The 23,497-nt window shown below is 45.2% G+C and overlaps 1 protein-coding gene across 4 annotated transcripts in view; it reads left to right on the top strand.

Annotated features, from left to right (window-relative positions):
• The window catches only part of LOC122928725 (transmembrane protein 26-like), a 41,005-nt gene extending 18,196 nt beyond the window's left edge, over positions 1-22,809 (top strand). For all 4 annotated transcript variants that reach the window (XM_044281875.1, XM_044281874.1, XM_044281873.1 and 1 more), the window contains 3 exons: positions 5,661-5,887; positions 11,145-11,268; positions 21,670-22,809. In XM_044281875.1, coding sequence (XP_044137810.1) covers positions 5,682-5,887; positions 11,145-11,268; positions 21,670-22,260 — 921 coding nt within the window. In that variant the 5' untranslated portion in view covers positions 5,661-5,681 and the 3' untranslated portion in view covers positions 22,261-22,809. The remainder of the gene's footprint in view (positions 1-5,660; positions 5,888-11,144; positions 11,269-21,669) is intronic.
• Positions 22,810-23,497: the final 688 nt, after the last annotated feature.

Below are 23,497 nucleotides of genomic sequence, written 5' to 3'. Positions count from 1 at the left end.
TCAAGAGAAACTTCTATGAGGTTTTTCAGCAGGGACTTAGCATTGAGCTCTATAGTCCAGTAGTTAAGGCTTTTACCTGTAATGTAGAAGGTTGTGAGTTCAAATCCCCACAGAAACTTTTTTAGAAATCCTGGTTACACAAGTTAAAGAGGACCTTTCATGGGTCTAAACGTTATAAACTAAGTATCAGGATACGTAAGGCATACAGTCCCTGACAAAAGTCTTGTCGCTTGTGTACAAATTGACCTGAAGTGCCGCTAAAATATATTTCTAATCAAGATTTTCTTACAAGAAATAGGTAATTTTAATCCCAACAGCTTTTGTAATAATGTTTCAGTGCAAAACGAAACTGACAAAAAGTATTCTAATATTCACAGCTTGGTAAAGCCCATTGAGTCAATTTTTGCCAAGACATAAGTGTTGTCGCCTTGTCATATGAGCTTCTCCTGTGACTACAGTAGTAATGGATCAATTAGGTCTCAGGTGTGTATAAAAAGAACCCCAGTACACTAGACCTTCACATCAACTGCAACTAGACCTCTGCAAACATGCCTAAGATTCACCCGGAGACTAAAGTGTTGATTATCAAGAGGCTGAAGACCAGATCCACTGCTGATGTGGCAGACACCTTCAATGTGTCTCAGCGTCATGTTCAGATTATAAAAAAAAAGATTTGAAGGGACTGGAGACGTTTTGGACAAGGCCAGGTCAGGCCGACCCCTCAAGACAACTGCTTGAGAGGACCGTTTGTTGGCTCGAAAATCCAAGGCCAGCCCATTTTCCACTGCAGCAGAGCTCGTTGAGACCTGGTCACCCGAAGTCCCTGTGTCAACCAGAACAGTTTGTCGGATTCTGTCTCGAAATGGCCTCCATGGTCGAATCAGTGCCCATAAGCCAGCACTAAACAAAAGACAATTGAAAAACCGTGTGGCATTTGCCAAGGCCCACAGCCTGCTAAAAGGATGGACGCTGGAAAAGTGGCAGAAGGTGGATTTTTCAGATTAATCTTCTGTTGAATTACACCACAGTCGACGCAAATATTGCAGGAGACCTACTGGAACTCGCATGGAGCCGAGATTTACCCAGAAAACAGTGAAGTTTGGTGGAGCCAAAATCATGATCTGAGGTTACATCCAGTATGGAGGTGTGCGAGGGGTCTGCAGGGTGGAAGGCAACATTAATAGTCTAAAATAGTCTAAATAAGAAATCTTAGCTACCTCTTATATTCCCAACAATAAAAAAGGCCAAATTCTGCAGCAGGATGGTGCTTCATCGCATTCTTCCATCTCCACATCAAAGTTCCTTAAGGCGAAGAAGATCAAGATGCTCCAGGATTGGCCAGCCCAGTCACCAGACATGAACATCATTGAGCATATGTGGTGTAGGATGAAAGAGGAAGCATGGAAGACGAAACCAAAGAATATTGATGAACTCTGGGAGGCATGCAAGACTGTTTTCTTTGCTATTCCTGATGACTTCATCAATAAATTGTATGAATCCTTGCCAAACCGCATGGATGCTGTCCTTCAAGCTCATGGAAGTCATACAAGATATTAAATTTGGATCTCACAGCACCACAACTTAATTTGCTGACATATTTTGGGATTTGCAGTAAAGTTGTTCAATTTCTGTATAGGCGACAAAACTTTTGTCTTGCCAAAATTTGACCTTTCTGTCTTGATTAAATGATACATCTTTTTTCAGTGAAACTAATTTATTTCAGTGCATTAAACATCCTTTGGGAGGGCTTTAGCTTTTCATTTAAGGTTAATAGCAGGAGTTTCTACAAAATAGAGAAGCGACAAGACTTTTGTCAGGGACTGTAGTGCAGGGATCTAACTGCACTTACTATTTTTTCTGGGCGCCACTCCATTCGCTCGCTGTGGCCCCATTGTATTCTCCCACCTGGTATGCTAATTTTAGCATCGGAACAATGAGGAGAAGACTGAGTCTTTCTCCATGGGCCTCTCCTTCTCCCTGGCTGTAACGCTGTCTAATCGCAGCGCAGGGCTGAACCCGGACATACCCATATTTTCACCCAGGCAGACCTCCTGATGTTAGCATCGGAGCATCTGATGCTCCTGTGCGCTCCCTTGCCCTGAGCTAGATCGCGCAGGGCAAGGGCTCTTTTGTTTACAATAACACACTGCTTGGCGGAAGCTTCCACCCGGCAATGTGTTCGGTGACGTCACCAGCTCTGATGGGTGTGCTTTAGCACTGGTTACACAAATTAAAAAGATTGGTGTAGGCTAATACGGGTGTTATTTGATCATATTTTACATTTTGCTCCATTTTTTTCCTCAATAAAATCACATTTTTCACTGTTAGGAACACCCCGTGTATTTAAGTTTTATTTAGCCTCTATTTTCAAAAGTTTCGGTAGGGATTTGAACTCGCAACCTGCTACATTAAGAGCCTGAACCTTAACCACTTGGCTATAGTGCTCAATACTGTGTCAGTGCCAATAAATATCATAGAAGTTTGTCTTCTATTAAAAATAGCATAGAAGTTTCTCTTGTATAATGCAAGGTTTTTCAGGGATGACTTAGCATTGAGCTCTATAGCCCAGTGGTTAAGGTCCTTGCCCTTAATGTAGAAGGTTGCGAGTTCAAATCCCCACAGAGACATTTCAAAAATAGAGTTCAAATTATATTTATAATGACAATGCTTGGGAATACGCCTTTCATGTTCATAACACTGACTCCATATATGAAGTCAGAGCAGGGACTCCTAAGCTGGGAAATTCCCCACCCTGTAGTCCCAATTGTTCAACCTTCTGCATCTGCTGGGCGGGACTGAAGCAGGGGGCCTCTTAGAAGATCGGGGCCCTGTTATCTTTGTATGTTCTTGTAGCTACTAGATACTGTGTTATCGGATGGAACACTTGAGAAGAGTAACTGAGTAATGTAGCTGACCGAATTTGGATTGATGTTGCATGCAGACAAACGGTATGACTCTTATCGATAGTTACTATCACTCAAATTAATATTGCGAATTTGTGAGATATTCGATTGTCTCTACTCACAAGAGACTGGGTTTCGCTTACTGCAGGGGCGTCCCACCTGTAGTACAGCTACTCACCCAAGCCAAGAGATTTTCCTCAGTTGTGTGGACTCTACCCAAACTACCCAGCTTTTGACCTGCAGGATTAAAAAGCGCACTCGATAAATCGAGAAAATAAAAGCAAGGAAAATATAAGAACATTACTGCCTCCGCCATATAATCGAAGCCAAGTCACGTGACTACATACCATACCACGTGGGACGCCGATTCTGAGTGCAAAAACACCATACAGCGGAGGAAAATCTCTTGGCTTGGGTCAGTAGCTGTACTACAGGTGGGACGCCCCTGCAGTAATCGAAACCCAGTCTCTTGTGACAAAATCACAGAAATATAGTGGCCAATATGGGGGAACTGCTCAGACCCCAAACACTGTAGCGTGTTTCTCATTGGGGGAGCAGTCCCACCGCATGTGGACCGCAACAAACGACCATCCCCAGCAAAAAATGCGTACAATGGAGGATGCCGGCATGGTCCACATGCACCACAAAGGCATCCTACACAAAACGAAGCATTGTGCGGATGAAAATATATAAATCACAGAAAAAAGAAAAAAAATGCACCAAACTGATATGCCACTGACTATACTAGCTAGTCATACAAGCAGATATTAAAGGGATTCTGTCACCTCCCCTAACCCAAAAAACGATTTTAAAGCAGCCATGAAGCACAGCTTACCTTGATTAGGCTGTGCTCTTTTATCTTGTAATCCGTCCAGCAGTTTCTACAAAAAACGACTTTTATTGATATGCAAATGAGTCCTGAATGTGCCCAGAGGGGCGTTTTGTTCCTCTTAGAGAGCCCAGTACCGCCCCTCTTACAGTGCCCAGCCCGCCTTCCTTGCACTGTCTATCCGCCCCCAGCCTGCCACAGCCTCTCCTCCCCCTCCCTCACGCCGAACGAACTTTCGCACAGGCGCAGTACCCACTGATGGCTGCGCCTGTGCGATCAGCAGGAGACTGAGGGCAGGAGCTTCATCCTCGTCACTGGGCATGCGCCGAGCCCAGTGACGTCCGATGCTCGCTCTTCCCTCAGTCAGCAGGGAAGAGCGAGCATCGGACATCACTGGGCTCGGCGCATGCCCAGTGACAAGGATGAAGCTCCTGCCCTCAGTCTCCTGCTGATCGCACAGGCGCAGCCATCAGTGGGTACTGCGCCTGTGCGAAAGTTCGTTCGGCGTGAGGGAGGGGGAGGAGAGGGAGGAGAGGCTGTGGCAGGCTGGGGGCGGATAGACAGTGCAAGGAAGGCGGGCTGGGCACTGTAAGAGGGGCGGTACTGGGCTCTCTAAGAGGAACAAAACGCCCCTCTGGGCACATTCAGGACTCATTTGCATATCAATAAAAGTCGTTTTTTGCAGAAACTGCTGGACGGATTACAAGATAAAAGAGCACAGCCTAATCAAGGTAAGCTGTGCTTCATGGCTGCTTTAAAATCGTTTTTTGGGTTAGGGGAGGTGACAGAATCCCTTTAAAAGCTGAGACTTTTGCCAATATATTCCTCTCAGGAACACCTCGTAGCCCCTCATGCACCACGTCACAGTCTCTCAGCATGGCAAGGGGTCATTACCTTCAGACCGTATTCACACCATAGTTAGCGTAGTGGTAGGACCCCTTGCCATGCTGAGAGACCTTCAGACCGTTTTCACACCATAGTTAGCGTAGTGGTAGGACACCTTGCCATGCTGAGAGACTGTGACGTGGTGCATGAGGGGCTACGAGGTGTTCCTGACAGGAATATATTGGCAAAAGTCTCAGCTTTTAATATCTGCTTGTATGACTAGCTAGTATAGTCAGTGGCATATCAGTTTGTGAATTTTTTTTTCCAGTCTCTGGTGAATTGAGACAATCGAATATCTCACAAATTCTCAGTATTAATTCGAGCGATACTAACTATCGATAAGTCTGTCTGCATGTAACATCAATCCAAAATCGGTCAGCCACATTACTCAGTTACTCTGCTCAAGTGTTCCATCCGATAACACAGCATCTAGTATCTACAAGAACATACAAAGATAACATCCTAACAGTGGACTGACTCACAAGATATTGTCAACAAAATTATAATATACCCGGGGATGGCTATATATACTACAGTTTGGGACAAGATTTGAGTACATATACTAACAAATCTAAGTGTGACCACTAATGCACTTTCTTGTTTATCACCGCTTATGTGCATACTATCAACATTGGAACTACGACAATCACAATTAGTTTCGCTGCATGGATTTCATTGTCATCCATTTTAACACAATTTCCAGATTTTATGTTATAGGGTTCAAATTTTATGTCATAAGGTATATGTTTATTATAAGTTTTATTCAATATTATATGTTTTTAACTATTTGCATGACCGATTTTATAACAACTATTATTTTTTATAAATAAATTCAATATATGTATGAAATGCAGATGGTGAGTGCCTGCTAATCAATTATACTATGCCTATATATGTACTCGCACTTTTAAATGCACTTGTGTTGAGAAAGGTCCCGTGAGGGGACAGAAACGTCACTGCGACATGTGTTAATAAGGAACACTTGTTTTTTCACGATGTGTGTTATATATATTATATAGCTTTTTTTTTGTGTCTCTTTACAGATTACAGGTAAAAGTATCACAATGAAGTGTAACTGTACAAACTGTATGAAGATACTGGCAGCCATCTTAAGTCGTCTATTATACACTCTCCATGGAGGAGTTATGATATTGTTAACGGTTGTTATCACACAGAATTTCTTCTACTATACTCTTTTCATTGGAATCGCTCTCTTGTTCATTGAGATGATTGTAACACTGAAGATGACAAAATATGGAGAATGGAAATGGTAATACAGACCACGGGCAGATTGAATTTACATTTTGATATTAAAGCCAGCTATATCATTTCTCTAACACAACATGAATGTAGTCTATTGGGTGCTAAATTTCAAGTATTCTCGGCCAGATGATCGCTAACGAGTGTTCATAGGAATACTCGTTAGCAATTATCTGGCAGTGTAAAAGTGTTGCCGGTTTCCTGAAATTGTGGTCCGCAATGCACGGGCACCAACTGTGCGTCCGCCGTATGCAGATCACAGACCCATTCATTTGAATGGGGTCCGCGATCTGCATCCGACTGTCTGCATGCACTACTTTTTAGCGGTGCGGAGGCACGGACAGAAAACCCACGGAAGCACTCCGTAGTGCTTCCGTGGGCTTTCGATCAGTGCCTTTGTTACGCACCGCATCTCCCAGATTGCAGACCCATTCAAGTGAATGGGTCCGCTGTTTGTGGGCAACGGTATGTGCATGAGCCCTAACTGTGTCATTCATGCGGTTACAAAAAATGTAAATTACCGGCAGGAGAGCTGGATTCCACCCCCCTTCCTTAGCCTGCAAGTGCACACTATCACTATGCCTCTGCCCACATTGGGCAGTGTATTACGCATGTCCAGGCCCAGCGGTGATTCGGACAGGTGCCAGATTTCGTCAGCAGGAAAGAATGACAGCATTAGAATACAGGGCTAGCCGGAGGATACACAGGGACGAAGTTAGGAGGCTGGGGGGCCTGGACACTTGCAGCAAACTCTCTGCTCCTGGGCACTTGCGATGGCTCATTTGCATATGGTTAAATTTTCATTTTTGATACTTTGGAGACCATCACAAACTAAATAAAGGTAACAATAGCATCATGTACTTATATGATTAGTTTAAAACGTGTCAAGTAGGTGCAGACCCTCTTTATGCAGAAAATTGTAATCTATAATGCTGAAACCTTTCTATGGTGTATTCCACTGTAAAAAATCTGCAGTGTATCCAGTGGCGAATCCAGAGCCTGGTATCTGGAGGGGAACTTCCAGATTACTTTCTGTCTGCCGCCACAAGACTACACAGTGCAGAGGTATACTGTATACTGTATATTGTGTGGCACAGTGTAGCGGTATACTGTATATTGTGTGCATAGTGTAGCGGTATACTGTATATTGTGTGGCACAGTGTAGGCTATATGTGTCTAACAAACATATTTCACATGAAAACGTACAATTACTTGGCTTGGCCCTTGAGAGTCTCGGACGCCACTTCCACACTTTGGCCGGGGGCTCGGTGGAGCTGATGTTGTGTTTTATCCTAATGTCGAGGATTTCATAATAAGGATTTGGAGAAGGGGCAGAGGGATAGCAGAGCAGGGAGAGGCTGGTGCTGCTACTAGAGGGTCATACCATGGGGGAGTTATAAAGCTCACCATAATGCCCCCCCCCAGTAGTAATAATTCTCCTTATAATAGACAGTGCAAAAAATACCCCCTTGTAATGCCCCCAGTATAAAATACCCCTTCTTAGTGCCCCTTGTAGATGACCCCATAGTACTCCTCTCCCCCCTTCCCCATAGTACCCACCATAATGTGTCCCAGTATAAAATTCTACTGTACAGAGCCCCCATATAAAATACCCCTTCTTTGTGGCCTCAGTAGATGCCCCTATAGTGCCCCCAATAATGTGCCAGTAAGACGTGCCCCCAATCACATGTGCCAGTAACAAGAGGCCTCCCTAATTTGCCAGTAACAAGAGCCCCCTCAATCATGTGCCAGTAACATGAGCCTCCCTAATGTGCCAGTAACAAGAGCCTCCCTAATGTGCCAGTAACAAGGGGCCCCCCTAATGTGCCAGTATCAAGAGCCCCCCCCTAATGTGCCAGTAACAAGAGGCCCCCCCCCAATGTGCCAGTAAAACTATTGTGTATATATATAAATAAATAAAAACACTTACCTCCATGGCAGCGATGCGATGCAGGCCTCTTCCAGCCTGTGTCCCGCGCTGTACGGCTCAGGCGGCGCAATGACGTCATCAAGCCGCCTGCACCGGCCTCTGATAGGCCTAGTGCCTGCAGCCTATCAGAGGAAGGGAAAGGGACACACCTCTCCATCCCCTGCCCGTTCGCTCTCCCAGCACAGCTATCTGTATCACTGTCCTGAGAACGGCGATACAGATGACTATGGAGATGAGCGCTACCACAATGGAAGTGCTTATCTCCGTGTGCCCTGCGGCCGCCGCCGCCCCCACCTCTGAGCAGCTCACGGGGGGCAATTGCCCCATTGCCCCCCCCCTCTGGATCCACCAGTGAGTGTATCCACCAGTTATAGACCTACTGCCAAGCTGACATCATGCAGCTTTTGGGTATGACTGTTTTTTCAGACAGGCTTCTCTGTACAACTTCAGAAACAATAGAAAAAATGTTTCAAAATGTTTTCAAAACTAAAACTATTGCAAAACAAAAAGCCATGAAAAAAGCTTTACACTCATTCAGCCACTTGCCAGCATAAATGCCAGGTTTTGACTGGACAAAAACAATTGCATGCAACAGTTTTTGTACGGCCAACAGCGAGCATTTGTGCCAGATCAAGCATGGTGGACATGTTAACGTAGCCTTAACATTAGTACCATAGTACTGCTGATGACTTCTACAATGGATCCTATTGACTCATGTGAGGTCCACCATAAGGAACCCAATTTGAGTTGAGCCTTACAGAACAGTTGTATGAGTTAACAGGTGCAAAAGCAGGTTTTTAAAAGGTTGGTTTCCAAACACAAACTTTTTAACTCACGCTCATCTCTGTTTACTCATAGCTGGTCCAAGGTCTGTTTTGCATGTTTAGAATTCTATAGAGGATTCCCTATGATTAATATGTATGCCAGGCTATTGGCAAGATTTTCAGTAACAAAGCTGACAAAGTTTTAGGTCTATAGCACATACCAATCAATGTTGCAATTGGTGTACAAATGTGATTTATTTCTGCCTTATGTGCAGACCTTTATGAGCTTTGTAACATAAGGTCTAGTGGGTATTGTGAAAGCATGGCGAGAAAAACAAGTGTATATATTTTGCTGTGTCCTGTACACCTGCTGCATGCCATGACTACTAAACCTTTTTAACACTGGGAACTTGGGGAAAACAACAAGGTGGGGGGGGGGGGGGGGTAGTCAAAGTACTGACCCTAGACTGTCCCTACAAGAAAGGGCAGCCTGATCAAACTAGAACCTGCCCTTGAGATCTCCCTACTCTAAATGCGCACATGTAATGCTCCCTGCCAATCCAAAATAAAAGAGGGGCCACAGTGACAATGGCTGAGGACCAGCCAGTAAGCCACATAGCCTACTGCCTTGCATCACAAGAAAAAGACTGGTTCCCCTGCTTGGCAGCTAGTTACATATAGTATCTGCCCCTACCTGGTCTGCTGCTGTAGACAATGAGTCCCTGCACCCATAGAGGCAGTGACGCACTAAGTGCCACTTACATCTTTCATGGGTGGGTCCCTGAATCCTCGCTCCCTGACTGAGCATCCTCTCACCTCTCTCCAAAATTGCAATGGCTGTACATACATCTGTCTGCTTCTCTCCAAGAAACTGGCACCTGTACAGTCATGGCATAGTTAGAAAAGGGCAGCAGGATGCTCAGTCAGACAGTGGCCTCCTCTACCCCTGACTGCCCCTCTCCATCAACTTGGCAACTGCTATACAGGCACATCCCCACTCCTGCCCAATCTGGAATTGCTATGTTGGGAAGATGCCTGTACTAAAGAAAAAAGTTTAGGACCAATTTGGCGGTTTTCTGGGTAACCTTAAGTGTGCTCCTGAGTTAGGAAATCCTGTAAAAATGTTATAACTATGGTACATTCCATCAGCCAATCTACTGTATAACCAGTTATCCATTTTCTGTATAGAGCAATTAGTAAATTAATTTGCAGACAGTGGCGTAGCTACAGGGGTCGCAGCGGTCGCAATTGCGACCGGGCCCCTGAGCCAGGGGGGCCCACGGCCCCCCCCCCCACCGCCTCCTATTCAAAATGTTATCTAATAGTGCCGGGGCCCGGGGCAGTGCGCACGGCGCAGCGCAGGCTGTAGTAGGCAGGCACTAGGCAGCTCAGCTCACCACGTGTGTCAGAGGGGGCGGCGCCGGCCGCGGAAGCAGCGTGAGGTCTGAGTGACTGGGAGCCGGAGGCGTGGTTTGCGCGCATCTCCGGCTCCCAGTCAGTCAGATACTGTCAGAAGAATCAGCAGGCGGCAGTGACTGTGCGGCGCGCGAGGTGAGTTTTCTTGACTAGCCTCGGCTCGGCCCGGCCCGGCCCGGCCCTCGGCTCTACAGTCTCTACTCTCTCTGAATCTGAGACTAGTGACAGGTGGCGGCAGCGCAGTGAGCAGAGCAGAGGCGCTGGCTAGCCCAGCTTGATGATGGGATTTGGCGAGCCAGCCCTGTGTATTACCTGCAAGAATGTAGTATTACAGGACATGCTTTCAAACGAACGACAGACCATGTAATTAGATGTGGACATGAATCAGCAAGAATGGGAGATCCTTCTGTACAGTAGAATGGCTTGATCACAAAGGAAGGGGGTCCCAAGTAGGGGACCCCCATGTGATATCCATAAGCAATAATAGAGTATACAAGCAAAAGTGGTTTTCATGAGACATTATAGGAGTTTCACCATAAACAATGTTTATCCCAGATGCACAGGTAGATATATGATCAAAATGCTGCATCAGGTCTATATGGTTGATAATACAATTCAAATGATCACAGCACTCATGCATTCACTGGCTTTTCCTGGGTGCTCGTCTAATTTCGTTCCCAGCTCCACCTCAGGAACACTTTCATCCATATATATACAAATTGACAGGACTCTGAAATTGAAGGTGAAGTAATCGGTGATTTTTTTTCAGCCGGACATAAATTTAGGCAACGTTTCGGGCTATTTGTAGCCCTTCATCAGGCCTAGCTAATCGGAACAGACATGTGGACGCCAGAGCCATGGGCGTAGCTACAGGGGGTGCAGAGGTAGCAGTCGCTACTGGGCCCAGGAGCCTGAGGGGGCCCAAAGACCCTTGTGCCACATAAGAAGACACACAATGCACTGAGGGAAGGGGGGCCCAAGCTGAACTCTTGCACCAGGGCCCATGAGCCGTTAGCTACACCCCTGTTTGCAGACCACAATTTACAGTTAATTTACTATTAGCGATTCAGTTAGTCCATGTCTAGGTGTTGTAACTATTGATATTTTTTTACTTAAATTTCTATTTATACACTAAATTATTCTCTGTGTTATTCTAGGTTTTCACCAATGGTTTTTATATATTTATGTTCTGTTATTCCTTGCATATTTGTCATGGAACTCCAAAACCTAGAGGTTAGAATGAACATTACCAACGTGACACATCCTGAATGCACCGAAAATGTACGTATCTCATTTAATACACACAATTGAAGATGAAATAGTGCATACTGTGCAGATCCGTGCAGGGCCAGTCTGGGACTGAAATCCAGCCCTGGCAATTTAAAACAGACAAGCCCACTTGCTGTCTGGTGAATATGAAATACGCTTGTGCCGTCTCCTCTGATGTAGACATTCTGTTCTCCATTGGGAGCAGACCACCATGATGACATCTTCCAGCCATGTCTTGTCTCTGCAGAATTTACTACACAGATATCTTAGATTTCTCACTTTTCCATTGTCCTCCCCTCCTGGTGCCGAAAGAGTGTTATCCTGCTGCTAATCCCAATATTGCAGCCACTGTGCTCCCCTAATTCTACAGAAATAACAGTACCATACAGATAATACGTCACATACTAACAGTTATTCCATAAATCCAACCAATTGTAATTATCTCCCAGAGTGCCCTCATTAGTAATAATGCCCTCTTACAGTGCTATTGCTCCCTTAGAGTTCCCCTATTAGTAGTAGTGCCCTCCATATTGTAATCATAATGATGCTCTCCACAGTACCATCAGTAGTGATAATGCTCCTCAATGTGCCCCCAGTACATGTAATGCCCTCTATAGTGTCTCAGTACTCATGATAAGCCCCTGTATTACCCCAGTACTTATATTGCATTTGGAAAGTCCTCAAACCCTTTCACTTTTTTCACATTTTTGTTATGTTGCAGTCTTGTGCTAAACTTAAAAAATAATTTCCCCCCCATCATTCTGTATTCAGTGCCCCATGACAGTAAAAGCAGAATGTTTAAAATCTTTAATAATTTATTGAAAAGGAAAAGCTATAATATTGAATTCACATCAGTATAATTTCAGACCTTTTACACAGTACTACTTGAAACCCCTTTACCAGCAAATACAGCTTCCAGTCTTCTTGGGCATGACACCACAAGGTTTGCACGCCTGGATTTGGGGATTTTCTGCCATTCTTCTCTGCAGATCCTCTTAAGCCATTTTCAGGTCTCTGAAAATGATATATTGGGTTCAAGTCAGGGCTCTGGCTGGCCACTCATTGACAGTCACAGGGTGGTCCCTAATCCAATCCTGTGTTGCCTTGGCTGTGAGCATTTGGCCCAATCCGAGGTTGATAGCCCTCTGGATTGGGTTTTCATTAAGATCTATATTGCTCTATTCAGCTTTCTGTCAACTGTGACCAGTCTCCCTGCCCCAGCCGCTAAAAAAAATATCCACAGCATGATTCTGCCACCACCATGCTTCTGTTATGCCCTGCTCAGGTTATGTGCGGAGGTCTGCCAGGTTAGCAGCACGTGTGTAGTTTTTTGTTTGTTTTGGGTTTGGAGTTGAGCTGTGTCCCCTTCCCTCAGGTGCATTGGGTGGGGTCGTTTGTTTGAGTTTTAATTACGCCCCTTCCCAGTGTTCTGTGCGGGTTATGGCTTCTATCTTGCTCTGAGGAGAGGTGTATTTGCGATTTCCGCTCTGCTACAAGAAAAGTTAGTTTTGGTTTCCTTTTTGTGTTCTGCCATTAAGTGTAGAGGTATACTGTATATTGCGTGGCACAGTGTAGCGGTATACTGTATATTGTGTGGCACAGTGTATGCTATATGTGTATAACATAAACATATTCCACATGAAAACTTACAATTACTTGGCTTGGCCCTGGGGATCTCGGACACCATTTCAACACTTTGGCCGGAGGCTCGATGGAGCTGATGTCTTGCTTTATCCTAATGAGAAAGATTTCATAATAAGGATTTGGAGAAAGGGCAGAGGGATAGCAGAGCAGGGAGAGGCTGGTGCTACTATGGGGTCATACCATGGGGGAGTAATAAAGCCCACCATAATGCCACCCCAGTAGAAATGATTCTCCTTATAATGTGCAAAACATACCCACTTGTAATGCCCCCAGTTGAGCTAATGTTCCCACAATGTGCCAATATAAAATACCCCTTCTCAGTGCCCCCGTAGATGACCCCATAGTGTTCCTCTCCCCCTTCCCCATATTACCCACCATAATGTGTCCCAGTATAAAATGCACCTATACAGAGCCCCCATATAAAATACCCCTTCTTTTTAGTCTCAGTAGATGCCCCTATAGTGCCAGCCAATAGATGCCCCCCAATCATGTGCCAGTAAAATGTGCCCCCGTAGATGCCCCCAATCATGTGGCAGTAATATGAGCTCCCCCACCATCATGTGCCAGTAGCCAGAGTGCCCCCCTATCATGTGCCAGTAGCTCCTTTATGTGCCAGTCGCCCCCCTATCAAGTGCCAGTAGCGCCCTTATGTGCCAGTCGCCCCCCTTTCAAGTGCCAGTAGCTTCCCTTATGTGCCAGTAGCCCCCCTTATGTGCCAGTAGCCCCCTATCATGTGCCAGTAGTCCCCCTTATGTGCCAGTAATCCCCCCCCTTATGTGCCAGCATTGTAATTTGTACATATATATATAAAAAAAAATGTATACTTTCCTCCTCCAGCGATGCGATGCAGGCCTTTTCCTGCCTGTGTCCCTCGCTGGCTCAGGTGGCGCAATGACATCATCGTGCCGCCTGCACCGGCCTCTGATAGGCTGCCTACTGCTGCCAGCCCATCAGAGGAACAGGGAGGGGACACACCTTTCCCTCCCCTGCCGCAGCACAGATATTTGTATCGCCGTCCTGAGGAATGATAGCATCAATCTGATATACACCTCAGTGTTAGCACAGGCTATTATAGGCTGAGTGCTACACAGTGTGTGGACTCTGTTGAGCAGGGTGCCCCACTTACTAGCGCCCCAACAAGATGAACAGCGCCATCTATTGGTTTCATTGACTTATGACAAGACTAATAATCTTGTCATAAGACTATGAATCCAATAGATGGCGCTGTTCATGAGTAGTGTAGATCGCAAATTTTCCATGCAAATGGTTTTTCAGCTGAAAAACAAGGCAGATTCTGCTCATTTGCATGTCTTTCTCATATGCCCATATTTATTCAAATTAGTTTTAACATGACAAAACTGTATAGAAAGGTTATTGAAAAACTTTTTGTCACCCTAATGATATTGATCTAGGTGCGCAGGTCCACCCAAGCTATCCAACAGATGTGAAGCAACTTTGAGGCTTACTTTTGGAATGTCTCATAGTGCACAAGGCTGCCATTGTAAGGTATGCTGACTGTTATCTGTCTCATGGATAGATTGCTGGCTTCCACATACCTGTCTTTTGGCATATAGACTTTGTGTGGTTGTCTATTGTATGTCATAGATAATAGGAGTCCAAGACGCACCCAGCCATCCTCTTAATGCTGTTTCCAAACCATTTTGATGGGGTTTCCATCAATTTCTAACCTTTTTTTGTGAACCAGACATTCTCTTCTCTTCCGAGCAGGGGGTGCCTGGGGTTCTCCCATTGACTTCCATTATGCTCGGGTGCTCGGTAGAGCACTCGAGCATACCGATGTGTTTGGCCCTGTTCTCCTAGACAGCTGAGTGTCACATGACCTATGATGTCAGCTTCCCTGCTCTGATGACATTCGGTGCACAAGCCTGAGAAAGCAGTAGAAGCAGGTCTACCTCTGTGCACCAAACGTCACTGTGAAGGCTATGTTGGTTGGAGCAACAAGCCACACCCCCTGCACTGCCCGATCTGCTGGCTGAGCTGTCTGCCCTGTATCTCCTCTCCCACTGGGTTCTTCAGCAACGTTTAACCCCTTCTACCATAAGCAGCACAGGCACAGAGAAAACCCCATGGAGGAGGATGTGGAGCTACCGCTGGAGTTGGAAGAGTCAGTGGTGGAGAAAGAACAGAGGCTGATGATGACGACGACGACAAATGATCATGACAAATCATCTTTGGGCATCCTTGTAAACATCCTTGGGCACAGTGGCCATAAAGGCAAGCTGTACGCTTGCTTGCTTATGTAAGGCAGCCATATCCTTCCCATCAAACAATCTTATGATTACTGGATAGCCATACTTTTAGACCCTCACTATCAAAGCAAAATGGGGGCCAAATTACTTGAGCAAACACCTGCCTCCCACATGACTGACCAGGAGGCCCCTCTCCACAGACTCGTCCTTCTCCCACTGTCTGCTCTACCACAAGAAGCCAGAGATGCAGCAGCCAGTTCAGTATCATGAACATGATGGAACATTTTTTTAATGTCCCAAGCCAGGCTGACTGAAATCAGCAAACCGAGATGTACCACCTTAACACTTGGGTTCAGTCCTACTCTGGCCTTTCTCCAGCGCATACGTGTTTGCTGACCTCATGAACTACTGTGTAGGCAGATTGGAACAGAGTATGTTCTCTCTCGAGCCTCCAGTGTCATTTCAGAGCGATTTCAACTCAACATGGGGCATTGTGACACCCAGACAAAGTTGTCCCTGCCAAGGTACAAAACATCACTTTTGTCAAAATGAATGCAGCAGGGATATGTGAGGATTTTCATACTCCTCTAGCTAAGGTTGATGAATAGATCTGCCCTTAGTTACGGTTCCATGCAATATGGCTGCTGCTGCCACCATCATGCCACTGTCGCTGTATGCCTGCTTATCATAATGTTCTGTACACTGTATGTTCTGCTGCTGCTGCCATCATGTTACTGCTGCTGTCGGCCTGCCTATCATCATGTTGTGTCCCATATGGCTGCTGCCGCAACCACCACAGCTACTACCTGCTGCTAGTCTCTACTACCACTACCATTTCCGCTGCACAACCACCACTACCCCTAAACACACATCTACTGCCTTATCTTTTCCATGCTGTGCTGCTAATGCTACCGTTACATGCCACTCTTACACTACCCTTTCCACATTGACACTGTACTGCTGCTGCTCCCAATAAAAACAGGATACATTTTCCAGGCTTGTTAGGAACAAGCCATGGGTGCTTCTGTGAAATAACACTTGTGTATGTATAAATATCAGCAGGCATTCTGTCCCCGTTAATGCATCATTTTTCGATGCTTGAGCAGAACGAGCCACTGTTTCTTATAAAAATAATGTGTGTGTATTTTGGACTCTTGGTCCCAACAAGCCACCTTTTTTTCCCATAACACTGTGTGTGTTTAAGCTCCATGTTCCCCTGGTGAGAGAAATGTTTTGGAAGCTTTCTAATACAAAAAACCTTAACACATGCAATAGTGCAGTTGTTTTTAACCGTTAGACGACCACTGACATACATGTACGTCAGAAGTCATCTATTTATATATGGAGCCCGAATAGCTGTTTCAAACAGCAGAAACCCGGGAATAATGTCTGCAATCAATGATCACAGACATTTAGCCCTTCAGATGCCATGGTCAAATGTGATCACAGCATCTGAAGGCTAAAAGACTGAAAGTGCAGTGTTTCCAAACCTAGAATGGATCCCCCAGGAGGCAATGGGTGCCAGATGGTCTCCATTAAATTCAGGTTCCACATGCATGCTGAGACAACTCTTTATTTTACCTCTCCTGGTGCCAAATGACCTCCAGTGAATACAGGGAGAGCAGGCTTCAGCTTTACACTTGAGCTATACTTTATAATTCATTAATATCAGCCAGTTGAAGAGACGTGTTAATCAGGAGTGTACAACCAATGGAGACAGACACATCTTCAACTGCAGACTACAAAAGAAAAAATATATAATGTTTTCATAAAAATTTAAATGTATTTATCCTGTACATTGAACATGAGGGAAAAAATACAAATGGCAGATTCACCTTTTTTCCATTGTTTGACATCCCCAATAAAATATAAAACAATGTTATTGAAAAGTCACACACACTCCAAAACTGTATCATTAAAAGCTACAGATCATCCTGCAAAAAATGAGCTCACACACATCTCTGTAGATATAAATATAAAATTGTTATGGGAATCAGAATATGGCAATTAAAAGAAAAAGAAAATCCAAAGTTTTTATTTTCAGTATTAAAACACAAGAAAAACTATATAAAGGGTGGCATTGTTGTATTTGTACTGACCCAAAGAATGAAGTGCACAGGTCAGTTTTACCACATAGGGGATTCCATAAAAACAAAACTCGTAAAACTGTGGCAGATTTGGATTGAATCTTTTCCCAGCTACCCACTACATCATATGCAATGTTAAATGGTACCATTAAAGGGGTTGTCCAGGGTCTCCTATATTAATGACCTATCCTCAAGATAGGTCATCAATATCAGACCGGCAGGGGTCTAACACCTGGTGTAAATGGCCAGCTAAGACCTGTCCTAGGTTGCTAACATAGCTTATATGTTTATACAGCTAGACCTGCCAATAGCCTTAATACAGTTCCTATGTTTGTGTGTTAGCAAAACCACACGTGGGAGGAATCCCCTGCACAGAGGGACCCTTACACCTTTCTCTGATACGTCTATCCAAACGTATAGCCAAAGACATTTGCATTCTCCAAAGTATCTGGGTATTCATGAAAAGCCAGGGCATCTTTCAACCTTTCAGATAACCCCTGACAAAACTGACTATGTAACGCAGGGTCGTTCCACCTCGACTCAGTAGCCCACCTCCTAAACTCTGTGCAGTAAACCTCTGCAGTATGTTTACCCTGTAGTAAGTTACGTAATTTAGATTCTGCCATCGAAACTCGATCTGGGTCACCGTAAATCAATTCCAGGGCTTTAAAAAATTCCTCCACCGGCCAGAGAACCGGGCGGCAGAGAAAAAGCCCAGGATTGCGCGTCCCCTTTAAGCAAAGACATGTTGATACCCACCCTCTGATCTTCATTACCTGAAGAAAATGAGCACAATCTAAAGTACAACTTACATGACTCTTTGAAGCGGAAAAAAATCATCAGTATCCCCTGCAAATTTCTCAGGAAGAGCGACTTTAGGCTCCCCAACAATTTGACCTGTACCTGCTGCCAGCACCCTCTGACACTGTGTGACCGAACTACGCAGATCCGCAACCTCTAGGGATAAACCCTGAATGTGGTCAACCAGTGCATCAATTGACGCCATCACAAAAGCGCTGAGCAATGGCCGTCACAGTATGGCGGATTATAATGTCACGGCGGACATACACTTTGTACAAAAGATAACACACCAACCAGGCTCTGGGCGAGAGACAGGGGAAGGGTCACCTCCTAGCTTATCCCTGACCTCTTTCCCTGCACTGCTCAGCCCACAGCAGACCTTGAAGGTAGGTGTTCTAGTGTCCTCCAGCCTGGGCTGACAAAACCCTGAACTCCCTAAGATGGTGAAGTGGGGAGATGGGAGCAGTCTGCTCGCACAGAACCTGGATGGAATAGAAGACACAAACAACCGAACTAGAAATGACACTTATCTCTGACAGCAGGAACTGACAGCCAACCTTAACCTTCAAGCTTCCCAGACCAGAATGAACAGTATAATCCGCTCAGGGCACTGGGCAGTGTGCTATTTAAACTAAAGACCCCACCCAGTGCACCTGATGAGAGGCGGATCCAGCACGGCCCCAAAGCAACCACTAAACTCGTGCTGCTATCCTGGCTGACCTCCGCACATCGTCAGAGTGGGGCATGACACCCGGTTATTCGGGTCTCTGGTGACCTAATAACCCGGAACAGGATGGTGATCGGTGGTGATCCTGAGAGGTGATGGTGCAGCTCCCCTCTCCTCCTCCTTTATGTGTCTGGGAGAGAGGAGCCTGCATTGGATTTCCAGACCCAGCACCCCCATCTGTGCCTAGGCCCTTCTGACCCTCCACAGTGCCATCTGGCATGAAAAGGTACTTAGGGAAAGGTTAGTTTAGGCAGGGATATTCAGGGAAAGTTTAGCGAAAAAAATAAAGTTTTGTTGCTTCACCCTAATCGGGTGTCTGGGGTCTACAGTACAGCTGTGTGACCCTAGACCCCCCAGGGGTGCTGCAACTTGCCCCCGGCCCCCCCCCCCACACACACATTTTATGGGGCGCAAGCCTTTTTTTTTTTTCTGCGTACGCTGGCTGTGGCCGGCACACCCCACCGCTGATCAGCTTCGGACGGCTGATCAGCGAGTTAGAATTTGTATTTTATTTTTTCTAATTTTTTGGCCTTTTTTTTTTTATTTAGTTAGTTTTAGGGATAAGTACGCGAACACCCGGGCCCCCACACACACGCACACTAAATAAAGATTTCCACACGCGCACACACACTCCCCTATGGCCCGCCGGATGTTCTCGGCCATGGAGACATACGCCCAGCTTGCCTCCGACTCCGAGAGCCCCAGTGAGGACAAGGATGACCCCACTTTCCTTTTGCCATCCGCATCCTCCTCTAACGATGATGATGAACCCCCAAGGTGGCGGAGACGCTGCCAGGAGGTGCAAGGGGACCGCCATGCCAGGGACCCTGTGGCCCACACTAGTACGAGCAGCTCTGGGGCTCGTACTAGTTTTCCGGCCCACCAGTTAAGTCCACCGAAGCCCCGTACCAGTGAACTTGCATGGTGCACCCCAGAACATTTTGAGCCTGTGATTCCTGATTTTGTTGGCCAACCAGGAATCCAGATTCCCACAGTGGGCTTCACTGAATATGACTATTTTAGTCTTTTTTTCAGTGACCACTTTGTGAATCTGATGGCGGAGCAAACGAACATGTTCGCCCAACAGTTCATTGGTCAACACTCCTTTTTGGCTAGTGCCGGTGGCTGGACTCCGGTCAGTGCAGCCAAGATGACAATGTTTTGGAGCCTCATGCTGCACATGGGCCTAGTCAAAAAAAAAAACTGTGTCAGACATTACTGGAGTGGGGACGTCTTCTACCAGACCCCACTTTACAGTATGGCCACGACACATACCCGGTTTGAGGCCATCCAGAAATGCCTGCATTATGCAGATAATGCAGCATGTCCCCCCCCAAGGTGATTCTGCCTATGACCGCCTGTACGAAATCAGGCCGGTCATCGATCACTTTGGGGTCAAATTTTTGGAGCCTATGTACCTGGAAGGGAGGTCGCGGTTGATGAGTCTCTCATTGCTTTCAAGGGGAGACTCATTTTCCGCCAGTATGTTCCCTCTAAGCGGGCGAGGTATGGCGTGAAGCTGTACAAACTTTGTGAGAGTACCTCAGGGTACACTTACAAGTTTTCTGTGTACAAGGGGCGAGATTCCGGTATTCAACCCCCAGGATGTCCCCCAACTATGGGTGTTAGCGGGAAACTTGTGTGGGACCTTATGCACCCACTGCTAGATAAGGGTTACCACCTGTACGTGGATAACTTTTATACTAGTATCCCCTTGTTCCAATCCCTCACCGCCAGATCCACGTCCGCTTGTGGAACCGTGCGGAAAAATCAACGCGGTCTCCCTACCCACCCCCTCAAGGTACCTATCCTCAGGGGTGAGACCCGTGCCCTAACCAGTGGAAACCTGTTGCTGGTCAGATACAAGGACAAGAGGGATGACTTTATGCTGTCCACAATCCACGGTAACAGCACCACCCTCGTGTCTGTGCGAGGTACCGCGGCAACGGTCCTCAAGCCCGATTGTTTCGTCGACTACAATCGGTATATGGGAGGAGTTGATCTCTCTGATCAAGTCCTCAAGCCATATAATGCCATGCGCTAAACCCAGGCATGGTACAAAAAAGTTGCAGGTCTACTTGGTGCAGGTTGCCATGTACAACTCTTTTGTACTATCCCGAAGCACTGGCAACACATACTGGAAAGAAGGGACGGACCCAAAAAAGGTGCAGAGTGTGTCACAGGAGGGGGATACGAAAGGACACCACAACTCAGTGTGACACGTGCCCCGATCATCCAGCCTCTGCATTATTGGTTCCTTCAGGAAGTACCACACTTCCATGGAGTATTACATTTATAATCCTCTTCCCCAATTTAAATTCCATTTAGCCACTGACAATAAAAAAAAAAAAACTGCAGAGGCGGCAGTGTTATATATGAAGAAAAGTTGAAGTTAATAAAGAAGTTATTTAAAGCATTTGGTGTGCTCTGTTAACCTACTGCTTCCATAGAACTGTGCTTGGTTAGATTAAAAATTCAGAGATATCAAAATTCTTCCAATGCTATCGTGCAAAAGGCACTTCATAGTGCTGCGCCTGCCACACCCGGCACCCCCGCCGATCAGCTGTTTGAGGAGACGGCACACGCTATGCGCACATGCCATCTCTCTTCCAACTCACTGATCTATGCGACAGCAGCAGAGGACAGGAAGAGAAAAGGGAGACGGCACGTGCTCTCCAGGGCTCAAAGGGTTAAACATGCAGTTTGCTAACAATGTGAACCATACGTTTACCAATAGCCAAATATGTCAGTGTTTCTCTGACATTATTTGCTACTGCTGTCATCGGAGTCCTAGGAAACGTCAGTGTCATATACCAATTTTCAGTCTAATTGGAGCATAATCGATTTGTGTAGAATCGATTCAGGTCTGAATCTAATTTTCTTTAAAAAATTTGCTGAATTATACAATGAAAAAATAAAAATGCATGTTATCATCTCTTGACAGGACTACACGGAATACTCCAAAATGGTGCAAGGTATGGAAGAGATGACAATTTTGGCCCTGATTCTAGGACGTTGGCTAATGCCAAGAGGTAAAATGAGCCGTGACCAGCTCGCTCAGCTACTTCTGATATACCTTGCTTTAGGTGCTGATATGCTGGATATTTTAGAACTAATGAAGGAGCCATCAGTAAAAACCAGCAAAGCTATAACTGTGGTGGGACTGTGTCTATTCACCTGGGCGGTTATGCAATTCACATTAGTGCTCACTCAAACGTTTCCAGTTTCGTCTCCAGATAAAGAAGACGAGGAGCGGTTTTATTCGTCATCTGAAATAAAGAATTGCATGCGTTCTTTATGTTGTACCAGTGAGGTTTGGAATGTGATTATCATGGTGGGGATGCAAGATGGACCATTTCTGATTTACCGGTTATACTTGGTAACTATGGAAGGAGTGTTTAATGACTCCATGACTTTCTTTATATGCAAGAACATTTTGTCAGTTATAATACAAATATACAGGATTATTGTGTTTCTTTGCGATGAAAATCACAACAGGAAAAAATTTAAACAATCTCATATGAATTTAGAATAAGACTTCATTCACATCTGCATTGTAGGTTTCATTAGGGGTCGGTCGAGAAGTTCGTCAACAGTGCTGGACTAAATATCGCATTGTGTCCAGTAAAATGACAGACACCCTGAAGGAAACCCTATTCAGAAACCCATGTCTGTTAATGAGGGATCTGTTTTCGGGTATGATGAAACTGAAAAATGGAATGTCCAAATGACATGTGAACAAAGTCTATTATATAGTAAACTCTATAGCGATAATAAAAATGTATTTATTAATATAGTAAAAAATTTGTTTTTTAAAGTCTACCTGTAACCATCTGTAAAGCTGAAAAAATATTCTTGTTGGTAACTATTGTAATAAATAATACTTTTTGTTCCCCCAATTTGAAGGTGGGCTGGTATAGAAAATGGTTTGCATAACCTGATAATGGATTCATGATGTATTTTTAGCCTCCATTGCTGATGGCATTTACTGTAAATCATATGATCCCTTGATGAAACTCGCTGGATCCCACAACAACTGCTGTATAGATAGAAAGTTAGTTTCTCTATTCACTCCTGTAAGACAAATATATAGGGAACCCCCCCCCCCCCCCCCATTTACCTTAAAATCACTGCTCTTCAGATAATATATTAGAAAACTGGCTGCCGACAACCACCACTAGTGGGAGCTCAATGCATAAAAAGCATTGAAAGCTGTAATAATAACTTTGCACTGAGTTTTTCCTAGTGGTGGTTACATGAAAAGGAGGTCAGCACCACCAGCCCAGCCTAACCCCTCTTCCAACTTGCACCTTGTAGCCATGTGATACGCCCCTGGATGTGGGATTAGGTGATTCTCATTGGGGATCACATGATCTAACTACTAAAAGTAAGTGAGAATGATAATAAATCAATAAATCCTTATATATGTTTGCTAAATAAACTATTATCTAAACCAACACACAGAAACAGGGGGAAAAAAGATTTTTTTCTGGGAGTGCCTCTCTGATTGACGCTTCAGTTTACACTTACCTTTAGCTATATTCTGTCAGGCTACCATTCCATCAGGATCCATTACACAATGGGTAATAATGGATCCATCATAAGGCTCACATTAAATTAGTTAATAAATGTGCCCACATAGGGGCACATTTATTATGACCAGTGTTTTAGACGCTGGTCTTAATAACCCCTATACCTGGCGGTGGATCCCTCGGAATTATGAAGAGGTGCCTGCCTCTACATAACTTTGGCGGATCCTCCTCCACTTCTAA

The sequence above is a fragment of the Bufo gargarizans genome, chromosome 2 (genome assembly GCF_014858855.1).
Source record: "Bufo gargarizans isolate SCDJY-AF-19 chromosome 2, ASM1485885v1, whole genome shotgun sequence".
NCBI lineage: Eukaryota > Metazoa > Chordata > Amphibia > Anura > Bufonidae > Bufo > Bufo gargarizans.
Note: the sequence above shows the minus strand (reverse complement) of the source record. Positions and strands in the feature narration are given on the sequence as shown.